Source organism: Geospiza fortis, unplaced genomic scaffold (genome assembly GCF_000277835.1).
Source record: "Geospiza fortis unplaced genomic scaffold, GeoFor_1.0 scaffold130, whole genome shotgun sequence".
Taxonomy (NCBI): domain Eukaryota; kingdom Metazoa; phylum Chordata; class Aves; order Passeriformes; family Thraupidae; genus Geospiza; species Geospiza fortis.
The window spans coordinates 15,844,328-15,861,265 of NW_005054300.1; the positions used below are offsets into that span (position 1 = coordinate 15,844,328).

The following is a 16,938-nucleotide window of genomic DNA, read 5'->3' on the forward strand; positions in this document are numbered from 1 at the left end:
GCAGCCGCTCCCGCCCTCGCTCCCGCCTGGAGCTTGTTGCTTCATCAAAGTCACTTGGTAGATACAGATTGCCTGCCCTCTCGTAGGACCCTCAGCATGCCGGAGACTTGAAAGAAATTATTAGTTTTTAGCTGATTGAATAAACAGCATTAACCAACTTGTGTGCTGTGGTGGCAGGGGGCAGGGATGTTTAGAGCTGCTGTGCTGAATCCCTGCTTAAGGAACTGATCTTCATTTTCCCTTCTCACCTACTGTTAAAATTTTCTTAACCGATAAAGGTATTTCCTGTGTCTTTTAATTTATGGCCTTCTTGCCTTGAGTCGTCCGAAGTGCCTCCAGATGAGATCTTGTCTGGTGCAGTCCCTGCAGGGTGGCTGGTCCCCTGTGGAAATGGAGACCTGGCATGAGGCTGTGCCACTCACAGCAGCCTCCCCTGCCGCCTGGCAAGGGCTGCCTTTCCTCAGAATGGGTTTCTCGTGGAAACAGTATTTGCTATAAACTCGGTCTCTGGAGGAATGGCGCCCTGTTGCTGCGGCAGGGGGTGGGTGGCAGTGCTTGGGGCTGGGCAGCAGCTGATGTTCCAGTGAGCCCTGCTCCAGCTCCATCTCTGCCCGGCAGTGAGGGAAAGAAACCTGGGGGAGCAAGAGCACAAGGCACCATGTGAAGCCTCTCTAGACTCAGGGAGAAGGCTGGGCCTGTTCCAGTGATGGTTCAGGTCTCCCTTGGCCACAGGGCCGCAGATTTCCCTGGCCCATTGCTCCCATGGGGGCAGAGTTCTCACTGTGGATGGCAGTTATGGCCATGAGGAGAGCTCAGCCTAGAGCAGAATCCGCGCTAACTAACTAAATCCACACTAACTTTCCAAATGCTGAAGGGTTTTAGACATGTTTGAAGTAGTGGTGAAATGTTTGGCTTAATTTTTTTCCTCCTCTCTAGGAGGCTGTTCAGGCTGCTTTAGGAACTGGTGGGGACCACACTTTATGAAATTTTTTTCTTAATTGTGTGGCTTGGAAGTTTCGTTCCTGATATGTAATTGCAGTCTACTAACCTGAACTGTCACCCAACACAGAGTGTAGTAGAATCTCGTGAAATTCTCTTTCATAGAGCCAGTGAAAAATTTCATTCGTTTTTCAATGTGGAAGAGGGTTTTGTAGTAATGGTTTAAAAGATTCAGTATGTTTAGGGTTAAAAAAAAAGACTAACAGGTCGATACATCTGTTCCTTTAAAAAAACGCATTCTCCATTTTTGAGACATCATAAATATGTATATGAGGCCTCTTTAATTACTGCCTAGGGCTATAAACTCTCAGTGCTAGAGGGAGGGAAAATGAAGAATAATTCACCTTTTTTTTTTTTTAAGAGAGGTAGACTGGGTCTTTGCCTCAGAAAAGAAAGAATAGGGCTTTTTATTGTTGAATTACCAGAAGGTGCTGGGGACATTTCTTCTTTTTTTGTTTATCCTTTTGGATGGGGTTAGCATGTAAAGCAGTAGTGTACAACCTTTCTGGCTAATGTGTGCACCAAACAGAGGGGATTTGTTACAAAGCATCAGGAAAAATTCCCTTCTCTATCCTCCTCTGCCAGTACCCTTAATCCTGATCAGCAACATCCCCTGCTGTCTCTTGAGCTGCTCGCAGGCCTGGATCCCAGCGTGCTGTCTAATGCAGGGACACCGCGGGCCAGCCAGGGACCCTGCAAAGTCGTTTTCACTTGTGACCTGATAAGTGCCCAGCACTTAACCGAATAGAAGTCTGTTCTTATTCAGCCCTGACGGCCTTTCTGTATCTTAAGTACTGTTATTTTCGACTAAGGTGATCTTGCTGCTACTTTTAAAATAGGATGAGATCGACAGAAAGGGTATTTTTTTAAATTTCAGGACGTGGATGAGGGGAATGAGGCCAGAGTACAGCAATACCCATGTAGTAGGTATAGTTACTGGAAATTTAATTCTGCTGTTATTTTTCTTCCAGCCAAAATGGTCTGGTGTCAAAATGCTTATTCTGCTGTGGTGAAATTTCTGATCTCTATGATAATTTTCACTTCCCATGTTTAATCTTTTAATTCTTACTGAGGCCCATGAAAGAGTAATTTCCAGATAATAATGGTTTCCCACTAATAAGCTCTGCGTTTTTTATAGCAGAAATTACTTAGAGCCAGTATGCTCACTGAAAAAAATTACTCTATTTGATGCTCTTATGATGTGTCTGAGAGCAAGATGAAGATGAGTCTTGCAGCGGTGAGGCAGGGCATTTCAAATACAAAGCGTTGTGTCATTGTGTCTGATGGGGCTTCATGTGTCCAATTTTCGTTGTTTGGTTCATGCAACAAATGTTTGCTTTGCAGTTGAGTTATTGGGCTGAGGACCTTCTCTTGACCAGGAGAGAATAAATATGATTGGGCTGTGAAAGTAGCACACTGTCAGCTGGAAGGGCTGGTGGATGATCATCCATCCACGCCTCCCTCCCGGGACGGAGAAGAGGCACAGGGACCCTGGCAGGGCAAAGACTCAGAGCTAATGTCATGGGAACAAGTGGAATTGAGCATGGAAGTGAAAATTCTTCTAGCCCACTAGGGGGAAGGGTGAGAGTTAGAGAGTGCTTTTCCATGAGAGCCATTGGATTTTTAAACCAGAACTATTTTGGAGACTGAAATTGATCAGATTATTGCAAAATTTGTGTGCCCTGTCTCTGTAGAAGAAATGGGGATTGCCCTCCCAGTCCTACCTCCAAGGGCCTCGTTGGGTTCCTGCTCAGTTAGGTGAGTTACTTTTGTGTATTCTGCCCTTCTGCTTTTCCAGATGGGCTTTGAGAAGCTGTGCCATGTAGGAGAAATGGCAATTTGGACAAGTACTACAGTAAGCTGTGGCTCAGGTAGCTGATAGTATGATAGCAACCTTTTGTTTATGGTTAACTATAAGGCAGTGAACTGAAGTGGCATTACATGTGTACACGTGAAATTGTGTAATTCAAAAACGTCATTACTTTCTTGGAAAAAAAAAAGTTGCCTCAGTTTGCATGTCTTCAAATTTTTCAACAGACGTCTGTGTGCTATATGTATTTGTTTTCAGTGTGCCCTTCTCCATCTGTGCTGATGTTCACTTAAAATGCAGATAATGTGTCCTAGCTTGTAAGATGGATCACTGGTGAAGTACTGTCATGTCTAGGCTAGCTTATCTCTTGATAAATACCTCTCCTGTCCACTGAGAGATTAAACTTCATGACTGCTGAGGTCTGTTTGGGGGTCCTACAGGCAGATAAGACTGTGTAACTGGCTTTTAATAAAGTACATCAATTTACATTTGCTAGAGGACCTTTGGATGGCACTTGCTATTGAGAAGGCAGTGGCATAATCAGAAGATAATACTTGCATACTTGGCTCTTCTGTTTCATAAGTATTATAATTTATTGACAGGAATGCTTTATTGAGCGCTCTTGTGTCTAGAGCTTGGAGGTGGGGAGCTTGAGCTGCTGTTCTAAGACCTCATTTAGTTGTCTAGCAGGAAAGATTTCTTCCCCTGAGTCTAATCCAGCAGGAGCCACAAAAGAACATTATCAGCTAGGTACAGAAATCTCTGGTGGTTTGAGTGTGTGGGATGCCTGCAGATCTGTGGCCTGGGGTCTGTCTCATTGTGAGAGCTGTGTAATCAAGGTTCCCACCACAGGGAACACTCTTCCCCTCAAGGGGGTTGAGTATGGACAGTGCTGGAATTATTTAACTGAAGAGATGTTGAGTTGTGCACCAGCAATGGTGAACAGCCAGCTTCTCTAACCAGACAAGTATCTGAAAAATTTGCTCTCTCTTATGTGTGTGGAGGGAGTGGAAAACAGTTTTGTCATGAAGAGTGCTCTGAATAACAAAGCACTCGGTGCCACTGAGGAGGTTCATGAGCTGTGCAAGACTGGGACCTTGCTTGTGCTACTATAAAGTTTGGTGTAAAGAGGGCATTTGGGTGTATATTTTTGTGCCCACTCATTGTTCATGAACTCCAAACACTACTCTGAGCCTTAATTTTTATTTTCTAGGGTTTTTTTTTAAGTTACAGGGAGGTTTAATTTGCCTTAAATCACATTGTTAAGAGATGGACCTAAAGATGGCAGGCCATGTTTTTCCAGAAGTAACAAGTAGTTTGTTCGGCTATAGATACCTGAATGAACACAATTTTTCTAGAAGGCAGGAACTGTGCAGCCCTTTGCTCTGAAGATTAGGCCTATTCCATAGATTTATTCTAGGTTGTCCATCTGGACATCTGTCTTTCTTAAAGTCTGGGCTGTGTTGTGAATCCCAGTCCTTCCTTCCCTGTCATCTTGGCCATTTCAAGGGCTCATGAAATAGATTTGCTAGCTGGAAGAGAGTGCAAAATGTACCTGTTGCTTTTATTTTCAACGCAGAAATCCAGATTCTTCAGGACACACATTTTATGCTATTTTTGGCCATGTAATACTCTGCTGTATCTGATTGATTTAATATTTATGGCAGGTGTTTTCTCTTAGAGGAAGATTAGGAAGAATCCCCATGCCCTTGTCCTTGCAAAAGCCAGGCTGTCATTGTTATTGGGATTATTATTATTTTATCTCACAGTGTGCTCAGGGGTTTCTTGCAAGCAGCTCTGTTCAGTTGTTCAGGTGGTGGAAGCATATGGACCATGTTCAGTGATCTTTATTGTCCTTTTTGTCTTGCAGATCGAGGGATTTTAATGGCTTTCAGGTAGAAGAAAGTGGAGACAATCAAAATGAATTCTATGGACAGGCACATACAGCAGACCAATGACCGGCTGCAGTGCATAAAACAGGTGAGTGAAGGTGGAGGCCATTGCTGCTGAATGAGGGCTGGGTGTGGTGTGGCAGGTGTTGCATTTTACAGTGTCCTGTTGCTTAATGAGTGTCCTTGCCCTTCAGAGGGAAGGAATGAGACACTAATCTCGTTGAAGAGAGTATCTGCTGTGAGAGCTGGTGTATTAACCTCAAAAGCCAAACTTTCCCTTACACCTTTCTAAGAACTCTTTAGCCTGGAGACTCAACAAATCTGTCTCAGCTGGAAGCAGAGTGGTGCTCGTCCTGCCAGCTCAGCCCCGGAGGGTCACAGTGGGCAGCTGTCATTCTGGTGCTCTGAGCACAGTAATCCACAATTCCAATGGGCCAGTTTTGATTTTAATCCAGTAGCTGACCTGAGACCTGCACTGCCTGGAGACTCAGAACGTGGATGGTTGGCATGCCTCCAAGTGCTCAGAGTGCTGCTTAATCAGTTTGCATGGAGATTGCAAAAACTTCTGATTGCGAGGTAAAATTTTCAGAAGCATCTGTTTGTGAAGATGAAGGGCTCTTCACATGCCACTGCCTTTCAGTGAATTATGTCTCATTTACAGATTTCCCCACTGTAACTGTGCTTGCAAATGCTTTTATAACTGAGCGACGGCAAGGAGGCAGAGACTGTCTTTCCCTGTTTTACCCTTCTCAGTGAACTTTGCTCTCTAGGGTTGCAGGCAGTGTGTATTCTCCCCTCATGTATGTTCTTATCCACATGCAACAATCCTAACAGAATTTTCACAGCAATGGTCCTTTTAGAGGAGGTGAGCAAGAGAATGGGTTTTCGTGTTGATATTTCCTCTATTTATCTCTAAATCAATGCATGCATGCAGCAAACAGGTGCATAAATGCAAGTTGCACACAGATATTTTCAAGATCACATCTGAATCCAGGAGATGAGCTCCAAAGTTCATCTCTTCAGACTGGTTGAAATTTTCTGAATTACACTGGAAAAACAGAAACCTGTTATTCCATGAAATAATGTTCCCAAATAATTTTTCACTGTTGTCTGGGCAGTTTTGTTTGTCAGATCAGGTCACAGCAGAGTGCTGCTGCTTTAGTTTTTTATTTGTGTTAGCTAAGTTAAAAACCTGCCTGCCTACTTGTGCCCTAGGACATATGCATATTGCTTCTTGAGGCAGCACAGCATTTCTCTGTTCATAGATTTGTGTTGTAGACACAAGCATCCTAAATCAAAGGAACTGATAAAAGATAAGTGTGGGGGTGGTACTGGATGAGTAGCTTTGGATTTTTAAATTTATTTCTTTAAGGACAACTTCCTCAAGAGAAGCAGCCAAGGGGAAGTGCTGATCTCTCTCTGGTGAGCAGCAATAGGACACAGGAAAATGCAGTGACACTGTGTCAGGGGAAGTTCAGCCCGGGCATTAGGCGTTACTCACTGGAACAGGCGCTACCTATGGAAGTGGTCACAACACCAAGCCTGTCAGAGTTCAAGGAACATCCAGATGATGCCCTTAGTCACATGATTTAATTTTAGGTAGTCCTCTAAGGAGCAGGAAGTTGGCCTTATTATTACTTAGAGATCCCTTCCAATTTGATATATTCTTTGATTCTATAAGAATGTGTTTATCTTCTTGGTTTCATCAATCTCCATCATTCTATTACAGCTTTTCCTAGATATTAGTGGAAGTTTACATATTCTGGAATGTGTTGTAGTGCAGGAATATGTGGGGTTTTTGCAGGTGATGCTTTGGGTGATACAGAAAAAGATTACAGCTCATACCTAAACCAGATTATATTTCTCTCCATATTTCCTTTATGTTTCTTAAGAGAAGGTTTCAGAATGAATCAAACAAAGCTAGTTCATAGGTTAAGGAGCAGAAATAGGAATCTTTTCCTGCAGAATTGCTGGTGGTAATCCATCCTCGCTCTGTGGTGTCTCTCTTTCATCACTCTGCAGTGAAAGTTAATGCATCTAATGGCCCTTCAGAGGCCTGAGGAAAACATGAATTTGAGGATTTCATCCCAGTTTCTTATGAACAACCATCTGGTTCAGAAAAAACATGCCCTTGACTGGTACAAATTGGTGTCCTTTTTGGCCATCCTAGCCCATAGGATGAAGAATGAAGGTTAAATTGCAGAACAATTTAACCTTCTAGCTGTAAGAACAGACCTTTACATCAAGTGGAGACAAATGGAGGATGCTGCTCAGCTCCTTTTTCTAGAGCTGTCAGTTTCTGTACATAATTTATATTATTTTAATTAGATAAGAGAATATCAAATTACACTTCTTAAAGTTTTAAAGAGATAATTTTGCCTATGTAATGGGTACTCTGTCAGTTAAACCACTAACTTCATTTATGCATAGTGCTGTTTTGCATATGCAGCTTGGATGTTTCTTCAGTGATGTAGGCCAGGGGGAAGGGAGGAAGGTCAGGCTGCCCAGAATTTGTGTACACTCTGTTTTCTTTGATCCTGGAAGAAAGCTTGGGGTTTTTTGGTAGACCAGGAGGATGCTTGTGTCAGGGGTCAAAGGATGCCTGTAAAGGAGCTATCCTGCTTGGGAATGCTTGTGAATTCATGGTTCCCCCATTCTGTTTATGCCCAAAAAAAAAAGAAGAGAAGGAGAAAACGCTTGTTTTCAACTCATGACGAACTGTAATTAATTAAGACAGTGGCTGAACACTGAAAATACATCTCAGAAAGCCTTTTTTTTTTGTGCAAGTGGCACTACTTGTAGTTTTGTTGGAGAGTAATGATTGGTTTTAAAAAAAAAATGTTTTGTTGAAGAAAGTAGCATCAAAGCTGCTGTTTGCTTTTTCATAGTTCCAGAACCTCGTGCTGTTATCTTTGCTGTAGTGGAGAAAGAGACAGTAACTAACTGCCCATTTGGAAGACACTCAACTCTCTGTCACAGGGTCATAAATTTCCAGCTTGAGGACATTTACCTTGTTCTTTGAGATAGGCCATTAGCTGGCTAATACTAGAAAGAGTCATTTCCAGTTCACCCATTGAGAGCTGGACCACACACTGCCCTGTGCATGTTGAGTTTGGGAGCAAAGCACTACCTTGCATGGCCATGAAAATTATCTTCACCTATTCTGGGGATTAACTGCAGGGTCAGACAAAAATGTGTCTGCTTTTTTTTCTGGTCTCTCTGTTTTCCCAGACTGTGAACAAACAGTGCTGCTGTTCCCCTGGGCACACATGTGCTTTTGGGGTGGTTAACACAGCAGTGGTGTGGAAGGTGCACTGCAACAGGGGGAGCAAAGCCACCCTTCCTTGGCGCCCAGCATCTGCAAGTTTTATAACCCTGCTGGCAGACTGAGAGCTGTCTGCAGCCCTCCTTGCCCCTCACTCCAGCCCCTGAGAAATGCTATAAATGGTAATCCATGTGCCTCTTTAACTAGATCAGGTTTCAGCACAGGGTCAGGACAGGCTTCTTTCTTCCCAGCTCTGTGACTTGTGAGACACCCACAATATCCTTGCTGACTTCTGTTCCAGGATCAAGGTTGTGTTTTACCTTCATCTTTTTTAGTGCTTTAAAGCTACAAACCCAAAACTTGTATATGATCAGCTAGTTAGGAAATGAAGTGTGTGTTAAGAAGTGTTGCAGAATAGATGAAAGGGCAAACTGAAGAGGTGGCTGTGTATTTATGCTTAAAAAAAAACCCCAGACTTCTGTGGAAGGCTGGAACAGCTTGTGTGGTCTCTTTGTAGCTGATTCCCTTAGTATTTGTAAGTGTGTGTGCTTTAAAATCAAACATAGCTTTTTTGATGTACAGTGGAAAAAGCCAAAGTAACAGGCTTTCCTTAACACGTGCAATTAGTTTGTCATGACACAGGAGACTCTTCAGGGTACACTGGAGGAAGCTGGATGTTCAGGCTTTTTTTCTTAAAGTCTTTGTCCATACAAACAAAAGCACAGAATTACTTTTGTGCAGAGCAAAGGTCTGATGGCCCCTGAGAATTCCCTGCCATATTTGAGGCTGCAGTAATAATCTGTTTATCCGCTTATGGCTGAGGTGGCTCTGGCACAATGTCCATGAAGGTGTGGGGCAGTAGGAGCTGTTTCAGGCAGCCATGGAGCTGAATTTGAGAGCTGCCTTGCTGCCCAGGCACAGCCTTCTGAAGGAGCCAGCTTGGCTCCTGCTGCATAGAAAATCCCAGTAAAGAATTTACTGGGTTTCTTAAAGCATTCTTCAGAGCAGTCCAGAGGTGTGGCTTTAACCAGACGGTGCCCATTGCATTTGTTAGGTGACGGAAGCAAATGCCAGGGGAAATCAGTGGGTTGGGTAACATCTCTCTACTCTTACTCTAATGGGTCTACTTGAAAAACTTGGAGCTATTATGAATCTAGACTTCTACCCTTTGTGTCTCTGTTTGCTGTCAGTTAGTTTTGTAAGGTCCCTCCTGCATGTTTCTTCTGAAATTCTTGCAAAGAAGTAGATGAAAAAAACCCTTTCTATATTGAAACTACGAGGAAGCCACCCCTTTCAGAAAGGGTGGGTGATATCTTCCCACTGTGCTGAGTACAGCTGTTAGGCTCTGTTCTGAAGCTGTGCTGAAATGTTAGTAACAGGTTAAGGAGAAGTGTGAAAAGGCTCTCTGGTGTCAAAAGTATTAGATCATGGTGGAACAGAGAAGGCTGGTTCTGCTGCTTGTGTCATGATACATCAGGGCACACTGAGCTGTATCATCAAATGGTGCAGGATCACCACGTAATTGGAGACGCACGTCACACAGCTGATTTCCAGAAATCCATTAGCATTTCTCCCCTCTTTCCTTCCAGAAGGCTTGCTGAATTGCTGCCTAGCAATGCTTTTTAGTGCCTACCCAGCCATTCAGAGAGATATGCTAAAAGTTGTAATTGCTGTGTGTTTGTGTTGATATTTTCTTGCTCAGATTGGAAACAAGCAAGCCCATTTCTTTCATCACTCAGCAGCTAGGTTTTTGGTAGCTTGCAATTCAGATGAAAATAGAATTCTTTGTATATTTACATAACTGTTTTTAAGTGCTGAAGTGTTTAAACTAATTCTTTTGCTCTTCAGTGTTGTTGTTGCAAACTCATGTAAATGCTAAGCAGTCCTAAACATGTCATTTTTAGTATATTTTGGACTGGTTACCAAGGACTCGCATGAAATTACAGCTGAAAAGATTTTAATAAAAGAAAAATGCTTCCCATTTTTTTTCATTTGCATGTGCTTACAAAGCTGCCCACAGTAGTTTCATAAAAATTTCATTCTTGAAGAACTTTGAAAATTAGTATTCTTATGAAGAATGCATTTATTTAGAATATATTTTTTTTTGTATTCTGTATAAGTGTTACGGGGGTTTTAGCAGCTAAATGTGAAATAACAAGGCTAAAGGGGAAAAAGACCTTTTCCTTAAAAAGACATTTGATGGGGCTCAAGTGTTACAGTTTATTGGTTGAATGGTCCATCAGTGTTGTGTTAGTTGCTAACATTTTTTTGTATCTATTTTTCTGAGGCCTATAGCCACAAGTTCTTTGTCTGCTTTTGTGCTCAGTCTGTTGGAATATTCCTCTGCTAGACTAAAGTATGTTTAGGAAAAACTGACAGCAGACCAGCTTTCCGGGCTCCTCTAGTCCATTTAGAGACTTGTCAGTCAACATTCCTCCTCATTAGATCCTGCATCCTGGTAGGGAAGCTGCAAGGGAAGGAGCAAAGAGGCAATTTGCTAGAAGTGCTTCTGGTGGGGAGGGGGAAGAGAGCACCTTCTTGTTTGCAGTATTTGGCTGGTTTGTTTATCTGGCAGGGGTCCAGGGGGTGGAATATAACCCATCATGTGAGGTGGATTGGTAAAATTGTGGCAGCTTCACTTTGCGCATTCCCAGTTCTGCTGCTTTACTGCAGCACCCGTCCTTGAGGGCTGGGGTGTTATAATTCTTAATATTAGTTGTGTTAGTATCCTTAGTATTTCCATTTCAGCATGGAAAGTGCACATTTCAAACTCAGGCAGAAAACCTCCAGTACCCATAGGATTTGGTATAATTTTATCCTTTCCTATGCAGCAAATTAATCTGGCCTGTGGTTTAAAATACTTTGGATAAATAAGGATGAATATTTGAAATTTCTAGGGATCTGTAAGTGGAGTCCATGATGTCACCTTGGTGTCAGATGAGCATAGGAGGTCCTTTTTGTCAGCAGCTGGGTCAAGCTTTGCAGTGAAAGTGTGACACAGCTGGTGACATCTCTGACTTCTGTCCTGCCATTTCTGGATCTTCCATCCAACACACGTGCTTGCTACCTGAGCTGCTGCTATTGTGTGCAACAGCAAATCCATAGAGGCATGGCTTAGAGTTTGCACCTAAGTTCTTTACCATTTGTAAAAGCAGATGCTTTCAAATGAGTTGTAGTGGCCAAAGTACTGTTAATACCAAGAGCCTTCAGCTGTGCAGACCTCTGCCATCTTCTCCTGAAGGAAAAGTCTTTTCACTGGCGGTGTTCACTCCTTCTTGGCCTCTGTGGGCAGGTCACACAGCAGGTGCTGTGGGCAGTTTTGTAATTGAAAAACTGTCTGGGGAAGCATTTTTCCTTTTGATTTGCAAATATCTCAGTAATGCCTTGCTGGCTGGTAGGACCTGTGAGAATAGGTCATGAGAATTTTACATCTTCCGCTGTGGTAGCAGTTTGTGAAGTCATCATTTTAAGTAGTCACCTTGAGATTTTATCTCTGCATAGATTAAGAGATTAAAATAATAAAGATTAAATCAGTTGATTAAAAGTGCTATAAAAAGCTCTGTAAGTAAGTAAATTACTCAAATGAGTAAAAAAAATTAATTGCAAAACAAAGGATGTCCAACAAATGTGCTGCTGTTCAACAGGATATGCTGAAGACTAGTAGATATTTTTCAAAATCAGTGAATTTATTCATCTGAAATTTAGAAAATTAATAAATGTATCTATTTTAATTAATTTAAAAAATTTTATTCAGTACATATATCAGAGGAGTTTGTGCTTTTTTTTCCCCCTTGCCATCAACTCACTTTATACTTTTAGGTGGTACTTCTTTTTAAAGAAGGCACTATTGACAATAATTTTCCAGTAAAGGGATGGTGTAATACTTCTTTAATGTCCTGGAAACACCTTGGTAAGGTAAGAACTGCGTGAAAGAAAACCACTGACCCAAACTTTTCATGAGGTGATATGTACCTATAATTATGAAATGGTTTACAACACAGAAGTATTTATGTAGACACTGCAGTTTGCCTGAGTCCTTCACTTAATCTTCTACTAAAACACATTATGAAAGTAGATGTTTTTACCTTGCAGCAGGTAAGCAAGTCTAGAACAAATAAGCCTATTTTTATCAATAAAAGCCATTACCAATTTATGTAAATATTATTGTAATAATAAAACATTATTCTAGTAGTGCAGTGGTATTCTAACAGAAAGAGTATGGCCACTGCTTTGAGAAAATTAACTGCTTGATACATTGAGATATTTAGGACTGAAACTACTGACTGAAAATCACAAGGGTGTTTGAGAAGAAAGCTCCTGTATCATTGCAATGCCTGCTGGAGTGCTAAGGCTGAGGAACCCTCAGCATTGTTGCTGTAGTCACACAGAGAGACATCTCATGCTGGCACAGTGTAATAGGGAGATACTAATGGAAAATGGGTTGTTTCAGTCGCCAAGGAAGAGCAAGTGAACTGGTTAGGCAGACTGATTTCATAATTCTGTTGAGCTGTAATTACAAATCTAAAGAGAGACAGGAGCCTTGCATGACTGAGCATGGCCTTGGAGAAAGAGCAAACACTTGTACCTTTGTCTTTTGACTTTTATCCCATAAAATCAGTTTGTGAGTGCTTAAGGAAAAATACTTCTGACCCCTCTCATTATGTGGAGTTTTTGTAAACCATAGTGTTTCCACTGCTCTCAGCTGACATCATAGCAGTATCTTGGGGGTAAGGAAGGTGCAAAGCCTGCACCAACAATCAGGAGAGGAGCATGAAGGCATACTGCCATTAGTCTGCCCCATTTCCATCTTCAGTCAGATCTGATCACAGCCTTTAGGCCCCCAAATCACAGTTTCCTCCTGAGCAGGGGAGGGTGGGTGGAACAGTAGGTTGTGACTAAAGGAGTTTAATTTGCTGCATGATCCCTTACTTAACATAAAGTTTTATCGACGTATATCATAAATATACTGCAGTTACATAGACTGAAAGGAAGACAATGTTGCAGTTCTGATCAGCAGAGTTAAGGAATGATTCTTGTTTCAGCTCTTCTGGCTTCTGTGTCTTGTTCTTGAGGATAAGATGTTAAATCCATTCCTTACACTTCTGTAAAACTAATGGACAAGCCAAGGTTGCAGTATCTTTCCTTTGCTCCAGCACGTGCATGTAGGTGTGCAATCATCCTCACAAAACCCATGGTGCAGGAGATCCAGGCAGCAGAACAGGGCTGCTCAATAACCAGGCATCCACCTTTTCTGCAATCAGTACTGAATTATACACACACTTTATACTAAAAGTGTCTGAGAGAAGCATCAATTAAAATCTGCATTAATATAGATTTTGTTTCCTTACAGTTCATAACTGAACAGCTTGGGGTTTTTTCAGTTCAGAGATGCTCATATTTTTTATTTCTTCTTTTTCTCATTTGTTTAGCATGTGATCTTGCACAGTAATTTCTTGATGTTAAAACATCTGATAGAGGTGCTGGTCATTGCTCAGTATTTGTTTTCTTTTGAAAATAAAGCTGCAATGGACAAAGGAGGAAAAGGTGACTCTGTTTGTTCTATTTTTCATAAGTAGGAATTGCTAACATGGTCTTAATCTCTCTCTTAGTATATCTAGTGCCTCTCAAAATGTGAGCCTAATAAAATATTTATAAAGCCTCCAATGGAATGAGCCATGTAAGTGCAAGATAATTCTATTAATTAGGGATCTCTCAATCTCACAAACATGAAATTGGGAGGGGGGATTATCTGAATGCAAAGTGCACAGCTTGAGCCTTTTAATTTTTTGCTAAATAAAACAGTCTTTGATATTGAAAAGGACTGTAGAGAATTGAACTATCTATTCCCATATCCAGATAAACAAAAATCACACTCCCAAAAGACAGTGAAGAGCTCAATGCTCCCCTCTATCCTTATGAAAAAGACCATTTGTTTTGAATATTGATTGCAGATGAGTTTTTAATATACTGAGTATGGCTGCTTGTGGATAGGGCAAGGTGTGCATAATCACTGTTGACAGTAAAAAAAATAAAGATGGAGAAACCACCTATTTCAGGTCATGTCATTTTTTATGTTTAAAGTGTGTTCTTGGGTAATGTTGTCCTGTATTTCTGTATCTGAGCTTTTGTGGTAGCCAGTGGTGGATGGGGGTCTGAAGCAGAGGCCTTTGCATAGGAGTGGAGACAGGCTCATGGTTGGGCTCATTCACAGAGCTTGCTCAGGGTTTGGAGTAATAAAGGCTCAATCAATGTATTAAAGCAAATGGCTCTTGCTGATTTGCAGGTCTTATGGCACTGAGTGAGGCATCAAATTCAGGTCTGGCAGCAGGGTACCTGTGCACTGAGTAACAGAGAGACCAGCTCTGTCTCCCTGTGGTTATGCTCTGTCACGGGTGTCTGACCAGGAATCCTATTTACAGTCCTAAGAGAGGTGATTGGTTTTCCTTTAGGAGCTGAATGCCCTTTGCCCCACCTGCAGGAGCACAGTAATTCTGCTCCCAGTTGTTCCAGTTGAAGGGCATGTAACCTCTGCCAGTTCTCTCTGCCCTTTCTTGTCCAGGTCCCATTCTTCCCTACTCCCCTATTTGCCCCTCTTCAGCACATAAGTGCATTTCATTACACGTGACTGCAGACGTGTCTGGATGAGCATTAAGATGAACAAAAAATAGTGTGAATGGCCTGGCAGAATCTGCCAAAGCACCTGGCCACCAAATCCCATCTCAAGGGTCAGAGGGAGATACACCAGATACACCAGAGTTAGAAAAGTACTGTAGGCATGGAGTCGGCTCCATCACCACAAGTGAAGCAGGTCAGCTCCTTCACCACACATTATCAATCAGTTTAGCTCCAAAGGAATTATAGGTTCTGCATTTATAGTTTTGAGTATACTTACTTTTATATATAAATTTTGATATGTGCTTTTACAGTTTTGTTATTAAATTCATAGAATTACGACAGTTTGAGAATTTTAATTTCCATTGTTGTCAAGAAAGGCTTGAAAACCTGCATGGTAGCAGCTGAAAATAGCAAGCAGGTCATGTGAACTTCAGAGTTGTACACAGGTATTTCAAATGTACACAAAGTTTATGTCATGCAGAGTATCTGGCCTCATAATTTGGAAGAGATGGGCTTTGTGCTGGGTTTTATATACCTTGAAATTCTAGACCTCTTGGCGAGTTTTGAGAGCGTACAGATGAACCTGTTGTTTAAACTTAGCTGAAGTCTCAGGATTACCTCAAGAATAAATATGTACAATATCAGAATAGTAAAAGTCTGTGTTTCCTTCTGGCACCTTTCTTTGTATGCATTATGTTTATGTAGAATAATGAGGAATATTAATAACAAAATATTTATCTGGCTTGAAATAATTGAAAGTACAGTTGTTTTTTTTAAGGAGGATGTTGTGAGGCAGGAGAGGAGTGTTTATGCTGTGAACTTAACTGTGTCATCCTCTTATATTGATGATACAGCTCCACCTTTGGGAGAAGTTTTGCCATGCGTTTAATCCAAAGCTGCTGCTGAGAGCAGAGTCCTGGTACCTTCCCAGCCCTACCTTTTGTTTGCTGCCACTTTCTTTGAGTCAGATCTAATGATTGTGTGGGATCTCACTGTGAGAGGTGACTGAAAGTCTGCATTTGGGAAGTTAGATCACAGTCAGAACAGCAAGTGTGGTCTGAGACTCTGCAAGTGCTGGAAGTACATGTTGGGGCAAGGAAGCTCACAGAGACAACCTGCCATAAGATTAAGCATCACCAACAAAATGTGTCCTAGGATTTAGGCCAGCTTCAGACTAGTGTTGGTATGCAAAAACGCTGTGCTGTAACACGTGCCCATTCCCATGGGCTCCTGAAGGGCCTCCCCTGGAGTGGCTCACACTGCTGCTGTCTCCCCTGCTAGTGCTAAGGTTCAAGGACCTGCCCGCCTGCCGTCCTGGAGGGCCAGGGCAGGTCAGATTGTTAGTGCAGAATGGGACTGATTCACCATGCAGGCAGGCATGTGTCCTCCTGTGCTGTGCAGGGGAGCAGGCAGGAGAAGGCAGAGGGAGGCAGGAGCCTTCTAGGGCTGGCAGCTCCCAGTGCTTGTGGAACAGCAGCCCAGAGTGTCTGTCCTGCAGGAGAACAGCTGCCTCCTGGATTCATTCTCCTCAGCTGATGGACCAGAGCGTTCACCAAGCGTGCAGTCTTGCCACATGGTGTGTAGGAAAGGGTTAATTTCAGAGCAAAGAAAAGGCTACCTACATCTCTCTGTGCTTTCTTTTTCTGTGCGCTGAAAAGCTCCCTGTGTTGCCAGTGTTTTCTGTCGCTGATGTAAAATTCCCAGACTCGTTGATTAGTGAAGCTAGACAGTAGACGGGGTCCAAGTGGCTAACCATGTGAGAAATTCAGTGACTGTAGGCTACTGTTAATTAACCTAGAATCTACAACATGGCATAATGTCTGTGTGATAAGTTATATTATCTTCAGCAGTTCAATTAAATCAAGGAGTGAGACACAGAGCAGACGTAACTCGGCAAAACAAACAGAGAACTTGAGTCAGCCTTCATAATTTGCTGCGACATCACGTAAATAAATGCAATAACTTGTTTAGCATAGTTAAGCAGTTTGCTGCTCAAAAACTTACTGCATGACATCTCATTTTGAATAGGTTAAATTGTGGCAAATTAGGTCTCTGCCTTCAGTCTGATTTGTTCCACAGAAAAGAGGGAAAAAACCCTCCACTAGAGATGTCATTTGTAAATTGAAATTCAACATTTTTTTCTATAGCAGCAAAGAGGAACATATGCATTTTATGTTTAAAGATTCATTTTCCATACTATTGCCATCACGTTAGCATTTCTTGATGTGAGATAATATTAAACCTCTGTAATTGTTCTTAATTTTGATATTCTTGCATTGCTTACTAGACTGTTCTGTCTAAGGTACACAAGTGTAGAGAAGGGTTGCAGTCTTCTATATTTAGAGAAGATAAGGCCC

The 16,938-nt window shown here is 42.0% G+C and overlaps 1 protein-coding gene across 5 annotated transcripts in view; it reads left to right on the forward strand.

Moving 5' to 3' along the window:
* Positions 1-16,938, forward strand: part of ZMIZ1 (zinc finger MIZ-type containing 1) — a 285,918-nt gene that overhangs the window by 127,839 nt on the left and 141,141 nt on the right. For all 5 annotated transcript variants that reach the window (XM_005417270.2, XM_031062580.1, XM_031062587.1 and 2 more), the window contains one exon: positions 4,680-4,789. In XM_005417270.2, coding sequence (XP_005417327.1) covers positions 4,730-4,789 — 60 coding nt within the window. In that variant the 5' untranslated portion in view covers positions 4,680-4,729. The remainder of the gene's footprint in view (positions 1-4,679; positions 4,790-16,938) is intronic.